Raw genomic sequence first — 27887 nt, 5'->3', positions numbered from 1 at the left:
TATATTGTTACAAAAGATTTCTATTCTAAATAAATACAGTTCTTTTTAACTTTTTATTCATCAAATAATCCTGAAAAAAGTATCTCAGGTTATAAAAAAATATTAAGCAGCACAACTGTTTCCAACATTGATCATAAATCATCATATTAGAATGATTTCTGAAGGATCATAAGACACCAAAGACTGGAGTACTTGCTGATGAAAATTCAGCTTTGCATCACAAAAATAAATTACATTTTAAAGTATATTAAAAAAGAGAACCATTATTTTAAATTGTAATAATATTTCATAATATTACTGTTTTTTGGGTTTTTTTTTTGTTTTTAACTGCAGGCTTGATGAGCATAAGAGACTTCTTTCAAAAGCATTAAAAATAGTAGTGTTTCCAAACTTTTGACTGGTACTGTATATATGTATATATATATATATATATATATATATATATATATATATATATATATATATATATATATATATATATATATATATATATATATATTATTATGAAACATGAGATAGTCTATAAAGCACCCATTTTTTAAAAATGACTGTCCAGCAGCCACAAGGTAGGCAGCATCTCTGATCATCACTGTGATACACCTAACCCTAAACATAACTTTTCCCTAAAATCAGAGGGAAACGATAATCCTAATCCTTGTTGTAAGACAAAACTTGACATAAACTGTAAACTTGTCCCTCAAATCTGATTGGTTTATTGAAATTTTGTTCCAGGATCAACAAAGATGTTGACTCAGGGACATTTTGTGCTTTGTGGGGAGGTGAAAAATCATGTGGTAGACACTGTAACTGGCTGATCGCTGTTTGTGGAATAGTGACGATGTTCATACAGTTTTGCAAATGTGTCTGAAACTAGTGAAAATGGATGGACTAATTACCAAATAAATGACACACCCTCTCAATCTTCGACTAGGCTGCATCTAAATAAGCATACTTCCCTATTATCCAGTAGGTGGAAAAACTATGCACTGTAAAAATGATTATTGTTGGTTATTATTATTATATTATTATTATTGATTTAACTTACAGTATTCATTTTGAATTGTTCTGAAGTGACTCAGATGTTGCTGTGGGTCACATGATATTGACAACATGGCGAATGTAATGGGTGCATGCACTGTTGGAATTACCATAATTACAAGATTCCGGCTTGTAAAAAGCATTCACATCCTTATAGAACTCGTAATTCCAACTTGTAAACTGAATTTTCGGAGAGCTTGGACTTGTACCACGTGACTGATGTACCACCTGACTGCTGCAGATTCATTTTGGCGCTGATGTTGCCATAATGTCCGTTCATGCCAGCACGTACTGATTTTGCAGAGTTAGACAGGTCAATATATTTGAACGTCCTAAACCTATTCTTACCCATAACTTAAAAACACCTTCGTACTACCATTGGTCCATGGGGTGTAAGGTGAGGCTCCGTCTTCTTTTATATGGAAATCTCATCTGGTTCATTTCTCCTGTTCAATCCGTCAAGGTCGGAAGTCTGCAAGTAAAAACATGAACATATGGAAGAGCTTCTTTATGGTAGAAAACGAAGTTGTACTACACTGACAGTGTTTTTCTGTAAAGCTGCTTAAGCAATCTATTGTACAAAGACGTAAATAAACGTGACTAGAGAGCTGAATTGCAGAGCTCATGCAACATTGCAATGATCAGATGCTTTTCTTATCAGATTATTCGAATAGAAGGTGTTTTTGTTTAAATCGAACATAATTTTGTGGGAATATGACTTGATGCAATTTGTCTTTACTCAAAGCATGTTGTTATAAACATATATAAGCAGGCTAATATATCTACACACACACACAGACAGTCTTGATTTCTTGTATCTATTTAACTCAGAAACCATTCAAACATCAAATGGAACAGGCACGTGAATTTATATTGCTATAAAAACAAGACAGATGGACTTGCCTGCCTTCATTTCAGAAGACCACAAGCCATCACTCGTTAATCCTGTATTTAGGCTACATCTCGCCTCCACTGCCCCACACAATCACGCACATCCTTCTTTGACAAACTAATGCGATTTTCCCCATCTTATATGTCTCTTTGAATTAAAGCTATGCTAATGTCCACATACTCTGAAGCGCTTCACTGGCTTTACTGCTATATTGTATATAAACCGCAGTCTCGTCGGTTGAGTTCTCACGCGTCAGTGCGCGCGTAAAATGTCTCCAGACATGAAGTTTGGCGCGCGCCATCTCATAAAACACTTAAACTACTTCTTCAACGGTAGCAGTGTCTTAGACTTTCAGATTCTTAAGACATTTTGGACATTTTGAAGACAACTTTATTTCCGCCGATATAGGCGAAGAGTGGCAGTGAGACACTACAGCTGGTTAAAGGAGACCGTCACATGAGATCTGATGTCATACGGGACGCGCGGCAGAGGCAGCTGCTCTCATAAGGTGGCAGTCAGTCATCAATTGAATAGGAGCAAAGAAATCAACGCATTGCGCACAGACATCATTGTTGTTTTAAAACATTGGGATTTTCAAATTAAATTAGCGGTTTGCAGTTTGTAATAAGGTAAGACTGTTATATTTGAGTGTTTTGCCAACTGTGCAACAGACATTTTAGGTGTCAAAGTGCAATACAGTATCAGATGTCAGCATACATAGGCTACTGTATATATTTTAACAAATGCATATTAAATAATTATGTTGTAAAAAGCTGTCAGTTATTTTTTAAATTTCTGTTTATTATTTAACCCTTTTTATAATCTTTATCATGCAACTGAACTTTTCCAGCGACATTTGATCTTATTTTGCAAACCAACAGACGATGGACAGCAACGTGGTGCAGATTTTTAAGGAGGACAAATGCCCCTTATCTCTCCCCGAGAAGTGTTTGCCCAACTTCACATGGCAGTCTGCTGTCTCGGACATTTATAACTATTCACTGAATGAAAGCTGGACGAACGAGCAGGAAACTAGGTCCCCTATCATTCCGATCATCGCTGCCGTGTACTCTGTGGTGTTTGTTGTCGGACTAGTGGGAAACTGTCTTGTGATGTATGTCATTATCAGGTAAGAAATACCATTGTCCTAAGATGTACTGCCCTTCATTGCTTATCAAATGGGGGCCTTTAAATCTCATTTTGAAAATATTTATAAAAAAAAATTAATAGCTGTTGATAGACTTTATTTTTAAACAGTCATTTGAAACGTTTTCAATTGGTTGGTTGGACGAAATATCTGTTTTATGGAAAGCATTTAGGGTTCAAGTTGAATTCGGCAGTTTTGCACCCCCCGGTGGAGTAATATATAAACGCACAATGCAGTCAAAATTACCTTGACATATAGTAAATATATGCTGCTTTGAGCAGGGTCTGTGTCTGCTCCACATTCTGTATACACGAATAGAAATCATACTAAAACAGGGCTGTGATATATATATATATATATATATATATATATATATATATATATATATATGACACTTCAGATGCAGCTGAGTAAAGACTCATTTTGGAGACAACAACATTTGAGGTAAAAACTGCACAGATCATGCTTGTTGAATAATATATCGCAGCACAAGCTGATCCACTGCAGATATAATCAGAAAAAATGAGATGGGCTTGACCTGTGAATGATATATAATGCCTTTACACAACCGGCAAACCACTGAAAGACAAATGTTCCGTATCATTTGGGAATTTGCTGTCAGTTATAGTATGCCACCTGAATGCAATCTCATGCATGAATTTATCACACTGATGGGTTGTGTTTCATTAATTTTGACACTTTCCGGCTCATTCAATTTTCCTGAAAGATACACTAAAATGAAAACCGCCACCAACATCTACATCTTCAACCTGGCTGTTGCCGATGCCTTGGTAACCACCACCATGCCCTTCCAGAGCACAGATTACCTACTGAACTCCTGGCCGTTTGGTGAGGTGGTCTGTAAGGTTTTCATCTCCATCGACTACTACAACATGTTCACTAGCATCTTCACTTTGACCATGATGAGCGTGGACCGCTATGTGGCGGTCTGCCACCCCATCAAGGCCCTGGACTTCCGGACTCCGATGAAGGCTAAGATCATCAATATCCTCATCTGGGTGTTGTCCTCGGCTGCTGGGATCCCTGCAATGGTCCTTGGGAGCACTCAGACAAACAATGGTAGGGATGAACGATATGAACACTACTGTAAGACTTTTCTGTCTCTCGTAAGTCTATTATGCTCACCCAGGCTGCATTTATTTGATTAAAATACAGCAAAAAGCAATAATGTGATATATTACAATTTAAAATAACTGTTTTGTATTTTAATATATTTTAAAATGTAATTTATTCCTGTGATGGCAAAGCTGAATTTTTAGCATTACTCCAGTTTTCTGTGTCACATGATTCTGCATAAATCATTCTAATATGCTGATTTGGACACATTTCTTCTTATTATCAATGTTAAAAACAGTTAAACAGTTGCTTAATATTTCCGTGTACTACGTATTTTTTGCAGGATTCATTGATGAATAGAAAGTTCAGAAGTATAGAAATCTTTTGTAACATGATAATGTATTTACTTTTAATCTCTTGCATTCTTGCTGAATTAAATGACCAATTTCTTTCAAAAAAATATAAATAAATAAATATCTTACAGACCCCTAACTTTAAAAAGTAAAAAAAAAAAAGTAGTGTATCGGCTATCGGCCAACATTAGAATTTTTTCAGGTGTCAATTTTGAATATTTAAGTCCCTAGTCATCTAACACTGGTTAATGTTAATCTTTAAAAATACTGAGAATTTAATAACGTTGTTAAAAGTTATCTTTAGTGAGTCTCAAAATGAATATTTCCATTCTGTACATTATCATGTTGTGATGCTTAAATTTACATATTTTTTTTAAACATTCTAGTGTTTTATTTTGTATTAATTAAAACAAAATAGTATATAGAATTCTAATACTGGCAATTTTTGGTATTAGCCATAACATGAAAATAATGATCAACTCAACAGTCATAATTTCAATATCGGTGCTAGGGATGGGACGATTACCGGTTTCACTATAAACCACGATAAAATGTACTGACGGTTAGTATTATCGTTTAAAATTGAATTATCATTAAAACCGTGTTTGATTATCGCGATTTTAATAACTCACTGTAAATCCCGTCCAGCCAGCAACAGGATGACGCAGGCGCAGCGCGCAATGTTAGTGTTTTTTTATTCAAGAAGGAATGGCGGAAGGATGGTTAAATCTTACATGATCACAAAAATATGATAAAAATCAGTAAACAATAAATCAACTCTGATTTCATTTTCAATACAATCGAAAACGGAGACGCAAGACGGCAAGTTGTATTTGAATGAAACGAGAGAGAGCGCGTCCGTTGCGATACATGTGCGCTGTGTCATAATGCGTTGTTATTGACGACGGTCATTTTAAGGAAGGAAATGCCACAGAATATAATCTTGCTTAAAAAACTGCCTAGATCTGCTTGTTTTGTTTGTTGATTTTCAAATATAAAACTTGTTGAAATGTCTTCAGTGTGAGCATCAGTTATTTTTGAACACTTTCATCTCGATTTAACAACACCGTGATAATGTTGATAATCACGATAATTTTGGTCACTATAATCGTGATATGAAATTTTCATACCGTCCCATCCCTAATCGGTGCATCCATAAAACATGGCACTGAGTAGCCTACCTTTCAATTTTAAGATTTAAAAGTCAAGAAAATAATATTTGTTGATGTGGGACCAAAAATAAATCTCCCCCCCCCCCCAAAAAAGTCCTCTAGTAAATGATGGGACTGTCAGTTCTCTGCTTTACCCTAATGTATTTGTTGTTCCTTCCCACCGTGGCTTCATTATAGCATGCATGATTAACCTGTCTTCACTTCTGATTAATAATTAACCGGTGTTGTTATTTTTCTTCTGCAGGCACGACAGAGTGTGCTCTGCAGTTTCCAGACCCGTATATCTACTGGGACACAGTAATGAAGATCTGTGTCTTCATCTTCGGCTTTGTGGCTCCCCTCCTCATCATCACTGTTTGCTACACGCTCATGGTCCTACGCCTTAAAAGCGTCCGCCTGCTGTCGGGCTCGCGGGAAAAAGACCGCAACCTGAGACGCATCACCCGCCTGGTGCTGGTTGTGGTCGCTGTGTTTGTGGTGTGCTGGACGCCCATACACATCTTCATCTTGGTCAAAGCTCTCGCGCACGGAGTGCCGGAGACCACAGCGGTCATGGCCGCCTACTTCTTCTGCGTGGCGCTCGGATACACCAACAGCAGTCTCAACCCCATCCTGTACGCTTTCCTTGATGAGAACTTCAAACGGTGCTTCAGGGACTTCTGCTGCCGAGGTCGGGCCAAGGGGGACGGGCACGGCGTCAGTCGGGTCAGAAGCACTCTTCGCGAGCACACGTGCCCAGCAGAGGCCAAACGGGACGGAGGCCACGGTCGACCCGTATGACTAGCCGTGGAGCTGTCATCCTTTCATGGTCGAGAGGACTCGAATGACCTTGGACTGACACAGATCACCACCGCCATCTGAGGAAGAGATTGTGCCCTTTATGGTTTAACATAACCATCGCTAGAGTTTGCAAAAACTGATCGTTTAGTGAAATCATTGTCTTGTTTCGTATGTCCATCCATATTCCGATTTTTACAGTATCACCTCATTCATAGAACTTTTTTTTTTTTTTTATGTCCATAGACCAAAGATGTTGTATGGTTAAAATGTCATTGCGTAATGTTATAAGTCCTTTGGGATATATTACTAGCCACTATATTTGAATTCAAACATATAGTTTCCTTGGGTAGATATGATAAAACACAATGTAGATACAGTTTTATGTTTGCATCCGTTTGTACTGTTAATTGTTTATTTTGGATTGTAAAACAGCCCGGTTTTCTATTTAAAAAAACAAAAACAAAAAACAATGTATAAGAATAATCAGATTCAGCAGTGTCACATAATTATGACTCAGGAAACTATAAATCTCTGATGGAAAAATAAAAATGTATGTAGTCTATAGCAGTTAGTGTTATCGGAACTGCTTAATGTCTGAAATGTGCTTTATATTCTCTGTATTTGATTTAGATTGAAGGATTATGTATGAAAAGGATTATGAATGATTGTGGATAAAGGATTATGTATCTAAGTTGCCTTGGGAGTCTAAGGATTTTTGAGCTGTTTTTTGGGGCATAGGGCTTTAAAACAACCAACTAAAGGACTGAATCTACTTAGTCAGGTTGTTCTTGCTTAATACAGTGTATTATCCTTTCTATGAACCTGGGGGGAAATGATGTACATCTCTATTGCATGTTTGACAATGAAAATGTGGAAATCTTTGAGCAACGTTTACGTAAATACAGCTTATGATTAAAATAAAATAAAAAAAGCATTTATGTGATAAGGTAGAATGGCAGTAAAATGTCTCAAGCAAAACACTTCAAACAAATGTGTCAGGTGCCTTACACATTGCTTTGTATTGATATTGTTGACGTAACAGTTGGTTTTAATTAAGTATTTCTATATACAGTGTATGTATATATCGGAGAGCAGAGACATTCTGCCTAAGATGGCTTAAAAGTGTAATCTTTTATTGTTTTGTTCCTTGGGTGTGTGTGAGTGGAGGCAGAAGTCTGTTATTGGAATATTCACTCATCAAAAGATATATTATGACATCATCAGTGCTCTATTGCCACAACAGTATTAGGAATTAATTGCAAAATTCTTGTTTTGAAAAAAACATAATGCTTTTGGTTTTTCGTAAATCAATATAAATTACATTATTGCAAGTTTTTGGTCATCTTAGATGCTTTATTGGACAATGTGCAGAGTGAGAGAAGCTTTTAGTAATGTGCTTGTACTACTACTATATAACAGCAGATTTTGAATGTCTTAGAAAGTTTCCCTCTCGTTTGTTCCCTCTTGTTTTAATGTGTGCAATTTTAAAAAGAATTCATTTGAAATCGAATGAAATGAGCTTTGCTTTGCAATCAGTTGTACCTAGTTTGTATAATATTACCTGTATTTGAAAATGATATTGTCATTAAATTGAACTGTAAGAATCAGTGTTGAGATGAGTCATGTTGTGTTCAGATGTCAATATAATGTAGGATAAATATTTGAAATCATGGAGCTTTCATCCATCACAGTTGAATGATGTGACAACAAAGCCAGATGAAAGAAGCGTAAGCACGTAACAAAGGCAGTATTGCCATGGCAACTTATTATGAATCGTATAGCATAATAATCAACCAGCAAGACACATTCTTTTTTCACAGCTTTGATGTTTGTCAGTAAATTGAGAACAGCAATGAAATAATTTAAAATGATTTCATTGAAATGAAAAATAAGTCATAGAGGATGACATCATTATGAGGGTTTGACATAAATGGAGACTGCTTCTAGCCTTAATTATAAAAAAAAAAAAAAAACTATGATTTGCTATCAGTTTATCATAGTCATTAAAAGTCATTGAATTAATATAAAACATCAATTATTCATAAATATAATAGATTTTAGTTTTTCACACTGATTTCTTTGACTTTCTTTCTTTCATGGAACACCAAAAGAGATATATAGCAAAGTGTCCATGTACAATAGACTACTTCATGCTTTGTTCAAACCTTGAAAAAATGGTAGTCATCGGAGAACAGAAAATTACAGTATTTTTTATTTTTATTACAGATCTGTCAGTACCTTGTCAGATTATGGGCACTAACACTTTTCAGAGTTCAGTACTCAGTTCTTGGTATTGCCGTTGCCATGGTAGACATTAATGGAAAAAACATAGCGCTTCAAGGTCGCTCATCTGTGCGATTGTGAAACATTTGTTTGTCAGAGCAGCTCTAGAACATGTAGGCTACAACTAATTTCCCTGGAGTCTGTGAGGTGTGAGATTACAAATATATTTTGAGAGTTTAGTGTGTTAATTGAAATGACTTGACAAAAATAGGGGAGAGCGGGGCACAACCTAACGCTTTTTGACTTTCTCAGTTTGTGTAAATCTGTTTAGGGTTCAGAGTATTTATTTTTCCCCAAATTAATTTCCCACATGTCTAGTACAATTATGTGGTTTTGTTTTATTAATACAGTGTATACTTTTTTCTTGATATACCCCGAAATAATGGAGGTGAAATGTGACATGTGAGGGGCACATTGTAACTTGACCATATGACAGCTTAAAATGCTATCTGATCTAATCAAATATATAAATATAAAAAGACAAACTCAAATATTTTCTCAATAAAATACAATTATTAACTTTTTCATATAAAATAATGTCATTTTTTAATAATTAAAAATTAAATATTTTTTGAGTTTGACAACAAACACTCCGGAAAACACAGCTATACAACATAATTAAAAAATTATAATATCTTAACATTGACTCTCAGTCTATATTCACCTTTTTCTCATGTTTTCTCAATAGAATTCATAAAAGTATAGAATAGAATAGCATAGTTCTAATAGGGGCACATTGTAACGCAGTGTTACAACATGCCCCACCTGCACAATTTAAACTCGACTGTCTTCTGTTAGTTAGCGAAGCATTAAAGAACCATATCAACTGTTAAAGGTGCTCTAAGCAAAGTCACGCGTTTTTTAGGCTGAAACATTTTTTGACACACAGCAAACATCTCCTCACTATCCGCTAGCTGCCTGTGTCCTGAACACACTGTAAAAAAACGCGGTCTCTGTAGACAGCCCAGGCTCCACAAACAGCAACAAAAACAAACTGGGCCAACCTGCACCATGAAACATAACAAACAGTGTTCCAGCCAATAACCGACAAGAAAGATTTGGGGGTGGGGTTTGTGGGGTTAGTGCGCGTGGGGAGAGGAGGAGAGAGAAGCATGAAGAGGGAAGTTAGCTATAGGGAATGTTAACATTAACATTAAAACACTAACATTTTAACATGAACTTAATTTTACAATTAATTCAAATAATATTTTTACTACGCTATATTTTATTTGCACTAAAACTATAATGTCAATCTGCAAAACAAAAAACATGGTTTTTAGATAAAATCCATTATCACAGTTAATTTTATGGATTTTAAGGAATAAACAAATCCCCTTTTAAATCCAATATGGGTTTATATTTTAGTTTAATTATTTGTTTGTCTGAGTTGCAAGGTGTCAGGTCTGATGATAAAAGCATGGGTGACTGGATTTTGCAAGTGTTGTCATGTAAATGGCAGGTGAGGGACGAAATAGGGACATTCGCAAACTGGCCCGGACAAATGTCCTCAGAACGTCCGTCAGCAAACGTTACAAAGAGGACCAAATGCGGATGTCATCGGAATGTCCGTCAGCGAACGTTACAAAGAGGAGCTAATGCAGACCTAAGGGGACGTCCCCTGTTTGTAGTCTCCTACACCCTCCATCACTTTTTGAATTGGTCTACCATCTTTCCTGACTGGAATAGGGTCATTTTCACATGATTAGATCATTATGGTCATATCAAAATGTAAGTTACATGTAGGCTACTGTAAAAACAATTCTGTTAAATTTACGGTAAAAAACTGGCAGCTGTGGTTGCCAGAAATTTACCGTAAAAAATACAGTCGCAACATTTTGGGTTTTGCAGACCTAACTTAAAATTTACAGTAATAAACCATATTTCATTATCTGATATAATGTTAATTTACCAACATATTGAAGTATTAATATCTGTTTTGTACTATTGTAATACATTGACAAACAACAATCACAGCAGTAATACAATTCACATGATCAATCACAGCTCATCACAAGCAGTTCTTCCACAACAAAGTTAATACTAATATTTAGAAGCTGCACAGTGTCATTCACACAAACATTAAACACACATGAAATTGTGTTACCACACACATGGTAACACACATGAAATTTAAAAAATGCAATAAACATTAATTTAACAACATTAAATGTAACATAAAACCATAATGTACATAACTTATTAGAAAAAAACTAAGAAAACTATGAAGAAACATAGTTATTTCAACAAAAATACATCAAATGTGAAGTGTCACGCAGGGAATTGTGGGAATGTCAATTTACATGTTTTCACTGTAAATCGTACAATGACTTGGTCTTTTTCACTTCCAAAAACTGTAAATTTAACGGTATTTTACACTAAAATTACATTAAATGTACCATTAGATCTATCACAGTTATTTACCGTATATAGTAAGGAGACTTTCTGTAAGCCAATTAACAGTTTTTCACTGTAGCATTTTTACAGTCTTTTACCGTTAATATCACGATAATTTAAAACTTACCTTGCTAAAAAAAAAAAATCAGGTTCATGAATGAAACAGTCTGAAATTACTTTACTCACATCTACCATGCAAGATGAGAATTCTGATGATTCTAAACGAATGAAAAAAATAATTAATTAATTGATTCATTAATTAAACAATTAATAGATAACTGAAATTAAAAGCACTTTCATATTTTTTTTTTCAAAAGTTCAAAAGTATTAAACATAATTTATATAATAATTAGACTTCTAAATTTTATCATTATATCAATCATACTAGTAAGACGGTAGCAATAGTATACTTTAAAATAATATATGACACTATGTTGCTGTCTGGGTTGACATCAGAAAAACGATCAAAAAGCAACAAAAATCTGCCCATGCAGACAGTGAAAATACAATTACAGATATCAAGAATTATAGTTTTTACAGGTAAGAATAGCTATGGTAATGAGTTTGTGAATATTAATGAGAACTGGATTTCCCATATTCCTCTTTTAGCGCCAGCATAGGCCAAAAATGGAGGAAGAACATCTAGTCAGAGAAACGCCTCCTTGTTTATTTATTTATTAGTTTGTTTGTTTTTGTTTTGTCACAACACTTGTCTTGCCTTGCCTTGTTTTGTCACAAATCCCTTCACTCGACTGGGATGTTCTCTTTTATTCTGGACGGCAAGGGCAGTGACTGTAACATCGACCGTATTTTGCAGTATTAAACACGTATTTATACCGATTTCATCAGGCTCCGAAAATTCTTCAAAAAGAACACAAAGAATGGCCTTCTCAGCTGTAATAGTTGCAACTCTTGCGTCATCAGAATAGGGTGTTCAACACACCACCGTTTCCGTTTAAAATACGTTTTGAAACCTTTTGTCGGGGCTGAACGCAGCCCTGGTCAGATAATTTGTGTTCCCTTTCGAGAACGGATCACCTGTATTGCGTCGCTAGACGCTATGGGAAAACTCCTTTTCTCGAGAATATTAAAGCCTTTATTTTAAAACGCAGTGCAGCTGCACAGCAAGCATAGTGCAGGCTGTCTAAGCACGCTGATTGGCTGGGATGCGGCAACTGCACGAACCTATGGCGAAGCAGCGAGGACGCGCAAACCTATCAGGGCGCTTCCCGCCTCACGCGCACCAAAGCGTGACAGAATGGGCGTGGCTGCTGACTATATAAGCTGCCCATTTCGCTATAGGAATCAGATTTAATCTCCTTCAGCGAAGACTCGCCGTCGAAATAGCCCAGCAGCGGAACGCAGTGAACTCTGCAGCAGCAGTTCAGCGGACGACGGCCTCCTGTTCAGCGCTCCTGACCTGACGCCGTTATCTGCTGATTCGCCGTTTCCCTGCGCCCATCTGGCAAGAGTATCCTTTTTAAAGCAATTCGCTAAAAAAGCAAATTACTGACTAAAAGAGCAGAGCCCCTCTTCATCGCACAGACGAGCACCGTGAGTGCGTTTCCTGCCTGGGCAAAATCCATGCTGAAACTGCACTCACACAGGGCGGCTGTTCTCATTGCGAGAACATGCCGATCTCCTCTCCATATGCCGCTCGCGGCTAGCTTTCTTTTCAGAGAGCGACCCCTCCCCTTGCGCTCTCCCATTTCCTCGGAGGAAGAAACGCCGGAGTCAGAGGACAGACGAGATGAATGACGCTGGGCCCTGAGCCTCGGAAGCCTTCCTAGTCCAAGGACAGAAAGGAAAAGGAGGGGGTTAAGTCTCGCTGCGGCCGGACCACCCCTAAAAAGAGCTTGCATGCCTTTTCCAGCCCACTTTTCAGTTCAGGCGGCTGGAAATGTTCTAATTGCAGCCAAAGGGCCCGTTCACGCACCCTTGCAAACAAATGCTGTTTCAACAGTGACAAAAATAAAGCACAGGAATTCTCAGAAAAAGAGCACTTTTCCTCTTCAAAACACCTGGGCGGCCAGGTCCCCGACACACGGCGGCCCGTCCCCATACTTTATTTAGCCCCTAGTCACTCGGGCCAAGGCCTGGGAAGCCATCCCCGATGTATCAAAATGGGTACTGAACACAATAAAACGAGGCTACTCGCTCCAATTCGCTTGCAGACCTCCGCGCTTTCATGCTGTGGTCAACACATCGGTAAGGAGCAACGTGGCTCACGTCCTCCGGACCGAAGTGTTAAACCTGCTAGCATAGGGGGCTGTCGAGACAGTTCCCCCTTCACAGAGCGAGTCAGGCTTCTACAGCCGTTACTTCCTCGTGCCGAAAAAGGATGGTGGCCTCAGGCCTATTGTAGATCTCAGACACCTGAACTAGGCCCTCATGAGACGGCCATTCAGGATGTTAACGACCAAACAAATCCTTTCGCAAGTTTGCCCAGGGGGTGGTTTTTGTCAGTGGATCTGAAAGATGCTTACTTTCACATAGATTCGCTTTCGAGGGGCGGGCTTATCAGTACACAGTCCTGCCATTCGGCCTGTCACTGGCACCTTGTATGTTTACGAAATGCATGGATGCAGCTCTCTCCCCCCTGAGACAGTGGAGAATGCACATTCTGAACTACCTCGACGATTGGCTCATTTTGGCCCAGTCAGAGGCTGAGTTACAGACTCACAAGTCCTGGCTCCTCAGCCATCTAGAATGCCTTGGTCTCTGGATAAACTTCTCCAAGAGTGTACTGTCCCCTATCAACTCTGTTCAGATGAGAGCTTGGCTCACACCAACCCGCGCTCTCTCCATTCAACAGCCAGCGGCTTCGTTCAAAGAGGGCTCGGCTCTTACCTGCCCCTCGGAACATTTCAAAGGGTGCTGGGCCTTATGGCCTCCACATCGTCAGTACTCCAGTTAGGCCTACTGCGTATGACGGACAACATGGCAGTGGTGTCATATATAAATCGCCAGGGTGGTTTCAGGTCATGCAACCTGTACACCATGGCCAAGCAGCTTCTGTTATGGGCAAACGCCAACCTGCGCTTGCTAAGAGCAGCACATGTACCGGGCATACTCTCCACCCTCACACAGTTCACTTCATTTGGAGTGTCTTCGGGAGGGCAGAGATGGACCTCTTCGCCTCAGAAGACAGCCCTCACTGCCCAACATTCTTTGCAAAGAACAGGGATGTGCTGACCCACGAATGGCCCAGTCACCCTCTTTATGCATTCCCTCCGGTCTCGATGCTCCCTCAGGTCATCGAACGGATCAGGGAGAACAAGCGTGCAGTCCTCCTAATAGCCCCTCTCTGGCGGACCCAAACATGGTTCTCCGAGTTGATGCAGCTGCTAGAGACAGCTCCCTGGCCGATACTAGGACCTCACTCACTCAGGCGAACAGGATGATCTGGCACCCCTGTCCCGACTTGTGGGCCCTCCATGTATGGCCCCTCAACGGTTACCCGGGGACCTTCCGGAAAGAGTCCTAAGCACTATCACAGAGGCTAGAGATCCGTCCATAAGACGCCTCTATGCCCTTAAGTGGTCAGTATTCACCAGCTGGTGCTCAGTTCGGAACTTAGACCCCTACACATGTGAAGTACCACTGGTACTTTCTTTTCTACAAGAGCTACTGGACGCGGGTCGTACCCCCTCCACGCGCAAAGTATACATGGCGGCCATAGCAGTCTTCCATGCTCCTGTGGCTGGCCAATCCTTAGGAAGGAACGACCTGGTTGTACACTTCCTTAAGGGGGCCAGGAGGCTGAACCCGCCTCGTCCTCCCTCTATACCCTCATGGGACCTATCCATGGTCCTCAGGGCCCTTAGGGGACCCCCTTTCGAGCCATTTCGATGGATTAATTAATATCAATGATAGCGCGATGGTAGGCTATTGTTAAAAAAAAATGTCGCGTGCACCGTCAAATTGCAGCCAGCCTGGTGCTCCTTCTGAAGGAGTCCTTCCGCATCAAATCAAAACGTAATATCACAAACGCCTTCACAAACACGCTTCCCGACGTTATGTTCTCAGTCACGGTTCTCCTGTCTGATTTGAATGCATCTACGCCGGTTCACGCATAATTTGTATTATTTAAAATTACTTTTAACATTTAAAAACAGACGTTTTCAAATTCCAAAGCTTGTAGAAGGTTCCTATTGGCAATACTGACTTAGGCTACAGCTTCCTTGGTAGCCTTGAGTAAACTAACTTGTCTAAGAAAATTATTCATAAAACAATATCAGTTGAGCCTATGTTTTCTTCACTGACACAGACGAAAGGCTGTGTGTGGCTACAGTGCCAGGGCTGAATGTCAAATTTACATAATGGTTGTGATTTATTTCTGTTAAAGTTGTCTTCAGACATTTTTATGTTTGAATTTACATTGTGAAAAACAAGGTTGTGTATTTTAACATAGTATCGTCATCATATCAGTGTAGATGTAGATAGACCAAAATAAAACCATTAAAATATCAAGTAAATAAGTATACTTGGTGCCACAGTGACACAATTGTCCCAAAAAGTATTGCTATACTACAATACTCAATATGTTGTCCCACGGTGAGTCATTTTCCCTGTTGCACCTACACAAAATTTGAGGGTTCCCCCACCTGCCAAATCCCACTTTAACCACTGCAGACCGCAACATAGTGTCGGCAATAATTGTAGACAATCCATTTATTTATAGCTTTCGTTGGCATGCCTACATTTCCTATATTGGTTGGTTAAAAATATATGGGACAAAACAATTTCAAGGGAAAAATGAGAAGGAGTAGAAAAACACACCGCAATAAGAAGTATCGATTTTAAGGGAAATACAAAAGCTACTATCCTCAGCCGTGACTTTTATTATGGTGTGTGAATTCTCCCACCAACCGGAACAAGCCCGTTGAGATAGTCAGCATTTAAATACCTCTACAAAGCAAATAAGTATAAATCCCCTTTAAATAATGAACAGAATTTTCGGTCGGAGTAAACAGACGCCTCCTCCCAACCTTTCTGACTGCATAGGCAATGTAAGTACTATATGGTTGTGTGAATGTCTTGCAGTCTCAGAACATCAGTGAAGCTGATTGGTGTTTGCATGTCAGACATGGATGTACAGTGGATGCTGTCTGTGTGGTGTTCCCGTTATAGGTGGATACGAGGGTCGAGTCGATCGATAAGAAAATAGCGAGAATCGACGCAGAGCTAATGAAGTATAAGGACCAGATGAAAAAGATGAGGGATGGACCCTCAAAAGTGAGCATCAGAAACTCGATTTGATATAACGTTACATACAACTATATCATTCTACTGTACAGTGAGATCCAAAAGTCTGAGACCACTCTGTTTTGCATTTTTTATAAATTTTTGCATTACAGCATAACATATTATTGATCAGCATAACAACTAGGGATTTAAAAAAAATTAAGTATCTTTGTCCTCCTTCTGGCAGCAGCACCAATTTAGTATTATTGAGATATTATTATAGTTTAATTAATATTTTGAATTAGTTTTTTTTAATAATTTTTATTTTAATTTTAGTTAAGATTGTAGTCATTCTGTTGTGTTTTTATAATTTTTTACTTTATAACTTTTTTTATTTCAGTTTTAGTAGTTTTAGTAAATCAATTTTATTTCAAGGAATTTTTTTTTTTTATGGTTTTAGTTTTTACTTTAGTTTTAGTAAACTATAACCCTGACTCGAGCTTCATTAATTCCTAATGACAATAAAACTTCATGATCATGTTATCCAGCATGATTTGAGAATGATCCAAAGAGCATCTTGTGCATTAAAAGATCTGACCTTTAGTGTTCACAAGATCACAAATGTAATTGATTACTGATTCTGACAATATTCTTTTTACATTATATTTTCAAAATCCTAAAATTGTGTTTATTTCCAAGTTTAAATTAGACCTTGAATCCCAGATTTTCAGAGTGGTCTCAGATTTTTTGATCCCACTGTAAATCATAACGAATTCTGTAAGCGTGAGATGAACGATCTCTTTACAGAATACAGTGAAACAGAAGGCGATGAGAGTGCTGAAACAAAAAAGAATGTGAGTTTTATCCTGATGAATATTCATTTGAAATGTGTGAAATGTTTATTTCAATATCTAGTATTCTGTTTTCATTTCACACTGATAAAGGATGTTTTTAGTAATAATGTTAAATGGTTTTTTGTTTTTTTACTGTATAATGCAGGTATGAGGGTCAAAGAGATCAGCTTTCCCAGCAGTCATTTAATATGGAACAAGCCAACTATACAATCCAGTCATTAAGGGACACCAAAACAACAGTAAAGACTTGTTATTAACTTATTTACTGCTGTCCATAGATTCCCAGCACTTTTGAATTTTGAATTTCATTTATTAATAAATTCCAAGAAATTTGATTTGCAAAGAGCCGACTTCTTCTTGCGTATATTGTATTTTCCTAATAAAATAAATAATTTCATAATGTATTGTTTTTTACTTTTTTACTGGTATCTGTATTATTCCGAGCACTAAGACATTTTTAGTGTCATTTATTCATTCATATTTATATATTTTTTTTAACTGTAAGATTCTACAAACCTTTTATACTTTTTTTTTATATACTTTTTTAGGTGGAGGCTATGAAGATTGGAGCAAAAGAAATGAAGAAAGCATATAAACAAGTGAAGATGGATCAGATTGAAGTATGCACACTAATCATTTTGATATCACTGTTTTTTAGTAATGTTTTTGATTCATGATCAGTGGTAAATAATATACACTTTTTCATTACCAATGTTTGTGACTGATAGGACCTGCAGGATCAACTGGAAGACATGATGGAGGAGGCCAACGAGGTGCAGGAAGCTCTCAGTCGCAGCTATGGCACACCAGAGATCGATGAGGATGAGCTGGAAGCAGGTTGAGTGTGTGTGTGTGTGTGTGTGTGTGTGTGTGTGTACTTGGAACTTTGAGCTTCACTTTTTTCTCTGTTGCAGAGCTGGATGCTCTGGGAGATGAGTTACTGCTGGATGATGACAGCTCTTATTTAGATGAAGCCTCGTCTGCACCCTCCATTCCTGAAGGAATACCCAGTGACACTAAAACCAATAAGGTGCAGATTGCATTGATAATATTGTCAATGACAAGATATACATATTCATTATCTTTTGGGAATATTTATTTTTGTGATTTGTTCAGTACATTTTCTTTGTTTTTGTATTTGTATCCCTCAGGATGGCGTTCTGGTCGACGAGTTTGGCCTTCCACAGATCCCTGCCACATAAGAATCTGTTCTCTGATCAGTGTTTTATTTACATGCGTTGGAGGAAGTTATTAGTGCTGGGAAATGGTATTGAACATGTTTTGTTGTATTCATTGCCAATCTAGCACTTGGTATTGTAACTAACTGTTTTTGTTTGAAGCACAATTTTAATTAGAATTTGGTCATGTAAACATGTTAGCCTGATTGCCAACGAGATTCCAGTTTTTAGAAATTTAAAGAAATCTGGTATATACACCAAATCTACATACTAAAAATGTCCATTGTTTCCTTAGCATACCTTTATATCAATGCATGTCCTAACAAAAGTAATTCTGGATGATATGAGATCCAAACAGTTACAAAAGTCAAGCTACTTTAAAAAAAAAATAAAAAAAATAATTACAAACATTAAAACATGTAAACCCATTTTATTTAATAATATAGCAATTTCTAATTTATTTATTTTTTACAGTTAATATTAATGCCTATGCCCTTGCTTCACTCTGGACTCTGAAGCTTGCTGAAATGTTGACAGAATTACGTTGACACTGATCAAGTATTGTGTAGCATGAATGAAGAATCTGCCTGGAGCAGCAATGTAAAGCAAGGCATCAACTGGTCTGAAATTCTGAATATTCTTTGAATTATTAAAATGACCTGGTTTTCTTGATAATAAAGCTCATTAATGATAATACATCAAGATCTGAAATGTGAAATGCATCACTGGAGTCTGTAAGAATTGCAATTAAATGGTGGTATTTAAAAAAAATAGTGGATACATTTTTTTGGAACCACTGGGCTGTTTATTTGGCAGTAACACATTTTAGAAGAGGAGCAGATTGTTTTCTATTAAATTTACATTTATTAATTTAGCAGACGCTTTTATCCAAAGCGACTTACAAATGAGAACAATAGAAGCAGTTAAACTAACAGTAGGACAACAATATGCAAGTGCTATGATCCTTCTCAGTTTAATCTAACGCAGTACGTTCATTTTTAAATAATAGAATAGAATAGAAGAGAAGAGAAGAGAAGAGAAAGTGTTAGTATTACTGGATCAAGTGCTGTCGAAAAAGATGCCACAAGAACAATAAAAGTATTACATTGATAGTCTCAAAAAAACAAACAACAGTTACATAATTTTCAGTGCTTTTAAAACCATTTCTCAAAAAGGGTTCATGTAAAATCTAAATGTATTTATAAAATGTAAGAAATTTGATTTACAAAGAGCCAAAGTCCCTCTCTTTGAAATAGCTCACTTCTTGCGTATATGGTATCTTCCTAATGAAATAAATCATTGTATTTTTCCAAAATGTATTTTTGTAAATAAAAAAAAAAACACAAATATCAAGCACATCCCCGGTTTTCTAAGGGGCGTGACGCATATAATGCGTCACTTCCGGTTGCATAATGTACACATTCTAAAGTTGTGAAGCCTTAGCTAGCGGTGTGCCGATATGGCGGAGAATACCTTGACTGTGACAGTTGCTTATGGTAAAGATAACTGACCACTTTTAAAATTTCAAAACATGAAGATATATCGAAAATAAATGTAGTCGCTATTTTATTGAGGTTAGCTTTACACTAGCTGTTAAAGCTAGCTAACGTTAACTGTAAATGATCCGAACATCACTCTAAACCTTAGACACTTATCTAAGGCTATATCGAGGCTATGAATTTATATCTTGAGTTTTCAAGTCAATTGTAATCTGATTAAGGTTAAATGAGTGGTGAACGTTAATACAGTTCCAGTTAGCTCTCTCGATCATTTTGAGTATTAAACCTGTGATCTTCTGTCTCAGGCACGACCAAACACAGCATCACTTTAACCGCACAAGATGGACATGAACCACTGTTGAAGGATTTGTGTGAGGCGCTGACAGAAGCCACAGGAGTACCAGCACCATCCCAGAAAGTCATATTTAAAGGTAATACAGCATATATACAATGCTTTAGGCACATGGTCTGTTTCTCAGCTTCCTGTCTTTATACTCGCTCAACTGTAAATAGTCTGTGTTTTGCGTATTAACTACAGTAACTGTCATGAGTTGAAGTTTGTGAGCTCAACAGAACGATGCAGTGTTTGAAATAAAAGCATCATTAGTCTGCCATTGCAACAGTTACAGTGTATTGCTGTTGCAAGAGATCACTGGAATTGTAACCTTGTGTTGTTCTGATTGTAGGGAAATCATTGAAGGAGATGGATGAGCCTCTGTCCGGCTTTGGAGTAAAGCAAGGTTGTAAAATGATGATGATTGGAAAGAGGGTAAGATGTGTAATGTGTTGTTCATTCATACATTCATAAAGATATATCTGTAATTATTTCTGAGTCTGACAAGCTGCTTTATTTTTACAGAACAGTCCTGAGGAGGAAGCTGACCTTAAAAAGCTCAAAGACATTGAAAAGTCAGTGGAACAAACCGCCAAGAAGCTTGAGAAGGTGGATGGTGAACTCACAGGACTGAAGAACGTATGTGTGACATGTTTTTAAAAAATAAGTCTTTAGGTGCATCCCAATTCACGTATTTATGGCACTATTCTATGCCTTTTTATAGTATAAATAGTGTGAGTAGTGCGAAAATTGCACTTCAAATATCTGGATGATGCACTGAATTAACCGAAAAAGTGTGGAATGTTGGACGCACTCAACTATCGTAGCTTTAATTACATAGCGATGAGGGGCTAACAGATTCTGATGTTGGATGACAAAATAACCTTGTGAAATTCATGGTTGAGTAGTGGATAGTGTATAGTATGTCATTCTTGAACAGTGTACCTGCTGTACGAGGCTTGGCAATATGGTCATTCTCATAATTGAAGTCATAATGTAATGATTTTCAGGGTTTTCTTGCAAAGGAGTTGCAAGCTGAGGCTCTTAACAAACTGGACCACCGAGTGAAAATAGCCTCCGAGCAGTTCATGAAGATCCTAGAGGAAATAGATGCACTGGTAAATAGTTTTTTTGTTTCTTAAAGTTGCTCAAAGTAAAACCAAGTTAAAAACCCGTTACACTCAGATGTAATGTCACAATAAGGAAGAAAATATCTGCTGTTACTTTAGATTCATTGCGAATTGATTATTTTAGAGATATAAACTACAGTATATTAAATGTATTTAAATCCTGTTGTTCAGTAAAGTCGCTTTTTATTTGTGCACTTTTGTATTGATAAACTCCAACATTATTTACAGAACTTGCCTGAGAGTTTTAATGACTGCAGGATGAAGAAAAAGGGACTTGTGAAAACTGTTCAGGTTGGATTATGCCTTATTGATATTAAAGGTATAGCGGAGGATTTTCCCGAATTTTAGAAAAGAACCGCCCTCTCCACTTTTTGAAAAACTGCACATGCGCAACACTCTACCTGCTCCCGAGAGGGAACGCCTATTAAACGTGTGCACGAGAGAGCATGCACGAGCTAATCATAGCTTACATTAACTTTTACTAGCAGTGATTTTAAATGGATTTCTCCAAATAGCATGCCAAACTTTACCTGTCAAGTAGAAACTTCGCGACTGAGGCATCAGTGGGAAGCCCAACCTGTGTTTTGAGCGCACGCCATCGTGTGAATCGTGTGCACGAGCACGTACAACGGCCTTACATAAACATATCACCAGAATGATTGACACTTAGGAGGACCAATAGTCTCGATGATCCACCCGGAAAAAGAAAATCCTCCGCTATACCTTTAAGTTTTAATTAAACACTTAAGACTTTAACATACCCATGACCATTATTTGATTTCAGATCTTTAATAAATATTGTTCTCTTTATTTTCCTTGTGCTTAGGGGTTCCTAGCTCAGTGTGACAAAATTGAAGCTGGAATATCAGACCACTTGGCCAAAATTCAGACAAAAAACTTAGCCTTAGCAGAGTGATCGTGAATGAAGACTCCTGACATCAGTAGTTACTGGTGCTGCTCTGTGAGCAACTGAAGAACCTCACTGAGAGCTTTGGCACTGAAGGTGGTCCTGCAGTTCCTACACCCCATGACCTACACATGCACCTGTCATACGGAGAACGGGCGGCATTTGATTACTTATGAGTTTATATTTTTCATGCTAAGTGTTGGAAATACTTCTGGCTATGGATGGGACTGAAGAGTTTTGACCATCTGGAACGTTCTGTCGTTTAACTTTGTTACCTAGCCTAAGTTTGACAGATGTTGGATTCATAATCTTGTTTTGGTCAAAGAGAAAAAAAATTATAAAATGGTGCTGGAAAAATGTCTTTTTAAAGGACCCAATGAAATGATCTAATTAATCAAATAAATCAGCATTGTACAGTAAAACATTTGGATATGAAAACGTGAAATTGTTTTTTGAAAGCAAAGGATTGTAGCTCGATAGTCCTTATTTTGTTTATATCATGATTAAATCTCAGGGTGCTCCAAACCACTGGTAGTTGTCTCCATCGATTTCTGTCTCTGATGTTGTGAAGTTATTGAGAGAAATTAAACATTTGAAAACAGATTTTGTGTTTTATTCTATACAATCCTAAATCTAGGTTTCAATGAACCAGATTATTTTTTTGTGTGATTTTTATTTTTTTAATGTCATTACATTATTTGTAGCATATGAAACAAATAGATTTTTTTGTTGTTGTTGAAAAAAATATATGACTTCTGTAAAGGACACCAGGACTTATTAAGAAAATAAAATGGCATGATAAGACATGTATAGGCAAAAACAATGGGGTTTTTCTTTTTTCAAGTACCAATTAATTTTTAGGTTTCAGGCTATTTTTAACCAAATTTTGTGTAAAGATGATTCTCAACTGTTATGAAAGATATAACGATTTTTTTTTTTCATTTTCCTTTATGCAATATGTGTGTAAAATGGCTGTAAATAGGTAGTCCCAATCAATATAATGTATCTAAATATTGTATCTAATTTGCATATTAATGTGTTCTTGAGGCAACATAATGATCTCATATTTTATAGGAATATTGATATATATTTACCTATTCACTCGAGTCTCCCAAAATGCCTGATAAACATGCTGTAAGTCCTGTTGTCCTCAATGGACACTGGTTTTGTAAAAGAAAGTAATATTCGGATTTGAAACCACATAACATTGTCCTGAGATGTTTATTTCTGACAAACAATATGAAAATTAGATTTAAATGATAATTGCGAAATATTAATTCATCATATTTCCATAAGAGTGCTAAATTTGATCATTCAGTCAGTCAGTTATTTTTAAAGACCAAGGAGAGGGAGTTGTCATGGTGAAACCTGAAAAAACATTTGGTATTTCTCTTTACAGTACATCTAGACATAAAACTGTGATGTGTAAGGTCTTAAAAAATTAACTATAATATAATGTCCTCTACAGAGGAAAAATGTCTATCCCTGGGTCTCAGGAGAATAATATTAATGACAATACCTTGATTTTAACAGATTTCAAAAATTGTGTTTTTTAACAAAATAATGTTGGGATAAACTCCAAACTGACTTTTGTTTGTAAAACATTCCCCATTCTGTAAAGAAAACTTGATGACTTAACTCACATTAAATTGTTTATTACAAAGTGTAAATATCCAGCAACTCCAGGCTACATTGAATAATTCCAGAATTTATTTCTCAACATTTACAGCAGAACAGCAGTCATTCACTCTGAGGTTTACCACAGATTACAAGTCTTTATGTAATTCATAGTTATGTACAAGTCTGCATAGACTGTTTGGCTGTGTGTCCACCAAAGCGTTTTCACGCGGCTGGCGTATTTTTCAATTGTTTTCGTTTTAAAACGCAATGAGCGTTTTTTTTTTTTTTTTTTTACCGGTCGCCGAGAGTTGAAGAATGTTCAACTTTCTTAAACGCAGCGCTCATCACTGTCACTTTTTACCCAACTGTCCAATCACAGTGGAGGAGAGGCGGGACTAATACCTCACCGACCATTAATTTAATTTAAAACAAGAGCCAGAGAAAATACGTTACATTGTATCTACATTTTAATATAGAATCAGCACAGAAACAAAATATGTGTGAAATGAGATACTAGTAACACTTTCGCGGATATTCCGTATCATAAAATTAAAGTGTCTCAACTGAAAAAAATGCTGCGCTGCCAAAACGCTCTCAAGCGCTCATAGCTAGGCGTTTTCAGCTGGCTAAAAACGCTTTGGTGGACACACGGCCTTTAAGAGAAGGTCCAGTGCAGTCAAATGATCTCACCTTGCTGATGAATAAATCCCTTTGCACTAGCCCATGTGGGGATGAATGTGGGGGAAAAGGAGAAAATTAAACGTGTGTAGTATTACAGCGTAGTTTTCATTCGTTTCAGTAGTGCTCGGCCTCATCCTAATCATCCTTGTCTTTAGCGCCGTGCTTCAGGATGCGTGTGAATTCCACATAGTTGAAGTTTCCTTTCTTGTCAATAGGGGCCTCTCTAAACAGCTCGTCTACTTCTTCATCTGTGAACCTGTCTCCCATTGTGGTCAAGAGCTCCCTCAGGTAGTCCTCCTGAATAAAACCTAGAACAAATTAGGCATATTGGTTATCAATGCTGAAAATAATTGAATAAATGTATACCAAAAACAGAATATATTCTATTTATTTTGGTGAATCCCTTACTTACTTCCCTTACTTACCTGTCCCCTCCTCATCAAAACAAGCAAAGGCGTTTTTGATGACATCCTCAGGGTCTGTTCCATTAAGTTTCTCTCCAAACATTGTGAGGAACATAGTGAAGTTAATGGGACCAGGAGCTTCATTCATCATCGCCTCGAGGTATTCATCTGTGGGGTTCTTACCTGACAACGAAATAACTTGTCAGTCAAAACCAGTTTGTATCGGATTAAATGGAGATTTTAAGTTTTGAATTTGTTTTTTTTATTTAAATCATTTTAAGTTACCATGAAATCAAAATAGGCAATTATTATTTTGATGGAATATTGCATTGTTTATTATGATTGGTAACACTTTAGTTTAGAGCTCAATTCTCACTATTAACTAGTTGCTTATTATTAGCTTGCATATTACTAGGATATTGGCTGTTTATTAGTACTACATAGTAATGCCTTATTCTGCATGACCATATTCGACATCCCTTAATCCTACCCAATTCCTCTACTATCTTACAAATTATTAATAAGCAGTAATTAGGAGTTTATTGAGGCAAAAGTCATAGTTAATAGTTAGTTAATAGTGAGAATTGGACCCTAAAATAAAGTGTGACCAAATTATTTTCTATGGACATCATATTAAAAAAATTATTGTACCCTCATAATCTTTAATCAAAATAACTCCCCCTCCCCTTTGCAACACACTTCATTGGCGTCACATGATTAACCCCCTGAGTTTAAATTCATTTATGTTATACTATATTTTGTTATTTATTATTTAAGTAATTATTTGTTTTAATTTTTTCAATGTATGCTGCTTGGATTTTTTCTGTGTTTGTGTTTAAGCCATGCAGGTTTATTTAAAGAGATATTTGTATTTTATTATGACTTAGTGTTAACCGTTTCAGAACACTATGAAAAATATGACCATATGTAGAGATATGACCAGAAAAATATGAACCATATTTTAGTGTCCATTGCAACAGTAATGAGCCCGGGAAAGTTGCAGGTCGGAGTAATGGGCATGCAGAAAGGTGAATTGCTACAACAGAAATTAACCCCTAACGCTACCCCACACCCAGACAGACAGCTTTCACGACCAATGATAAAGACCTTTTCCCACACCCATTTCAACCTGCGGATACCCACACTTGACAATAATTGATCTGGATAGTAGCATCCAGAGAATTACATATAATTATAACTGAAATCCCATATAGCAGTATATAGGATTTTTTGGTGCCACCAAATGGCATTAAAGTGAAAAGAGTGTGGGAAAGTGATGTCCATTGGAATGGAAACAGGGTCATTAAGTGTGAAGGGCAGAAGATTAAACTTTTTTGCTTTTGGAAAACTACTTTGTCCTTACCTAATGAGGCCAACATATCATGCAGATCCTCTTTATCAATGAAGCCATCACGGTTCTGATCGATCATGTTGAATGCTTCTTTGAATTCCTGGATCTGTGATTGGTCGAACATGGCAAACACGTTTGATGTGGCCCGCTGGGGGCGCTTTTTGGTGGTTTTTCCCTTAGCCTTTTTGCTAGACATTTTGACAGTTCTGTGCTATTAAAACTGAAATTTAAAACAAGACATTTTGCTTGTTAGACAAAAACATTTAACATAGATTATACGCGTACAGGAGCTATTCAAAAAGAAGAATGACTAAAATTCATTTAGCAACGATGCCAACCACAGCAATGACTTTTACTTTATTTAAAACAACTTACTTTTCAGACGAACGGATTATTGTGTAGGCCTATACAATACTGTGGTTATGAGTTTGTTTAGCTAACTAAGTAACGTTACGTTAATATTAGCTGATCAGCCTACTGGCTGAATAACGTTACTGCTAGTTGTCAAAAACTTAGCACTTAAATTCTTTAAAGCTTACGTTATGTTTATTTTCACACATCACTTCAGTTCGTTAGTCCACATTTAATGACTTTGTAAGAGCACTAATGGCCAATAAGAAAGCTTGAAATGTTGACAGGAAGCAGCATAACACATAATTACTAATAAGCTAACTAGCAACGGAGCTGGCTTTTTTGTAGTAGTCTGTGTCGTGTGCTATATAAAGTATAAAACTATAACGTCACATTCAACACGTACAAATATTGGAGATTGGAGATACTCGTGCAGTAAATTAAGAAAATTAGACGTACCTATTCAGGTAAAAAGGCAGAACACCCAAACACCGGCTGCCACACTGAAGCACCGCAACAGCACCCCTCTAGATTAGTGTAATGGGAAAGTCCTGTCGACATAATCATTACATTACGGACTGGAGTAGCCCATGAGTGATCCTGAGGGGGTGGGTTCAAATTATCAAATAGAAAAAACGCCAAAATGACTTCTAAAATGAAAGGTGAATTGTTACAGTAAGGTAACGGGTGTGTTTATGGTTTTCATATATTAGCTATAGGTCAGATTTAGTTTAATTAAATTAGTTTAGTTAAATTACAAAACAACAACAACAACAACATTTAACATGGTATCGGCGTCAAACTTCTGGCTTTTTTCCCCACAAAAGCATTATGTTATATAGCGCTAATAAAAATAAAAATAAAAAAAGCCATAAAAAATACATAACCTCAAAAATTGTTTTTATGTATAATCCAATTGTGTTAAATAACAAAATGCTCATATTTATTATTTTAATATGACAGCAGAGGATATCTTTCACTTCAGTTGGAAGAAGAAGAAGACAGCATTCCAAATAGCTTATAAACGTATCTAAAATAATCATAACCATTTATATCTGATACTTGCAGCTTCGATAGGTAGTTCAAGGCTTTGCCACTCTTGGTGGTTTGGATTGTTTTAGAACTATTTTTCGTTTGCCTGGAAAAATATGACAACTTTTTCACGACAACTGGCTAAATGTGTTAAAAGGGGTAACGTTAACTTACTTTAGCGCAAATTAACCTATTGTTTAATGTTTATAAAACGCATCATCAC

General features: G+C 36.9%; 4 protein-coding genes across 5 annotated transcripts; 3 read left to right on the top strand and 1 right to left on the bottom strand.

Moving 5' to 3' along the window:
* Positions 1–2740: 2740 nt before the first annotated feature.
* On the top strand, positions 2741–8062 carry oprk1 (opioid receptor, kappa 1). Its single transcript, XM_084410866.1, has 3 exons — positions 2741–3059; positions 3805–4157; positions 5924–8062. Exons 1-3 carry the CDS (start codon positions 2815–2817, stop codon positions 6457–6459), a joined length of 1134 nt encoding a protein of 377 aa, XP_084266992.1. The 5' UTR covers positions 2741–2814; the 3' UTR covers positions 6460–8062.
* A 7921-nt stretch (positions 8063–15983) lies between these two features.
* On the top strand, positions 15984–19118 carry chmp5a (charged multivesicular body protein 5a). Of its 2 annotated transcripts, none has more exons than XM_084411005.1 (8): positions 15984–16148; positions 16270–16374; positions 17131–17177; positions 17323–17416; positions 17726–17797; positions 17906–18014; positions 18092–18207; positions 18329–19118. In XM_084411005.1, exons 1-8 carry the CDS (start codon positions 16083–16085, stop codon positions 18377–18379), a joined length of 660 nt encoding a protein of 219 aa, XP_084267131.1. In that variant the 5' UTR covers positions 15984–16082; the 3' UTR covers positions 18380–19118. The 2 variants fall into 2 exon arrangements, with proteins under 2 accessions (XP_084267131.1, XP_084267132.1); XM_084411006.1 differs by having other exon boundaries at positions 16224–16374.
* A 590-nt stretch (positions 19119–19708) lies between these two features.
* Positions 19709–22684, top strand: bag1 (BCL2 associated athanogene 1). The gene is made up of 7 exons (XM_084410989.1): positions 19709–19851; positions 20160–20285; positions 20541–20623; positions 20714–20827; positions 21199–21306; positions 21547–21609; positions 22145–22684. Exons 1-7 carry the CDS (start codon positions 19815–19817, stop codon positions 22232–22234), a joined length of 621 nt encoding a protein of 206 aa, XP_084267115.1. The 5' UTR covers positions 19709–19814; the 3' UTR covers positions 22235–22684.
* Positions 22685–23864: 1180 nt separating this feature from the next.
* On the bottom strand, positions 23865–27192 carry myl12.2 (myosin, light chain 12-2). Its single transcript, XM_084410990.1, has 4 exons — positions 27092–27192; positions 26294–26501; positions 24952–25113; positions 23865–24834 (listed from the first exon to the last, which is right to left on the bottom strand). Exons 2-4 carry the CDS (start codon positions 26475–26477, stop codon positions 24662–24664), a joined length of 519 nt encoding a protein of 172 aa, XP_084267116.1. The 5' UTR covers positions 26478–26501; positions 27092–27192; the 3' UTR covers positions 23865–24661.
* Between the last annotated feature and the right edge of the window lie 695 nt (positions 27193–27887).

Source organism: Rutilus rutilus, assembly GCF_951802725.1.
Source record: "Rutilus rutilus genome assembly, chromosome: 6".
NCBI lineage: Eukaryota > Metazoa > Chordata > Actinopteri > Cypriniformes > Leuciscidae > Rutilus > Rutilus rutilus.
The sequence above is the reverse complement of the archived record's forward strand: the minus strand, read 5'-3'. Positions and strand labels throughout refer to the sequence as shown.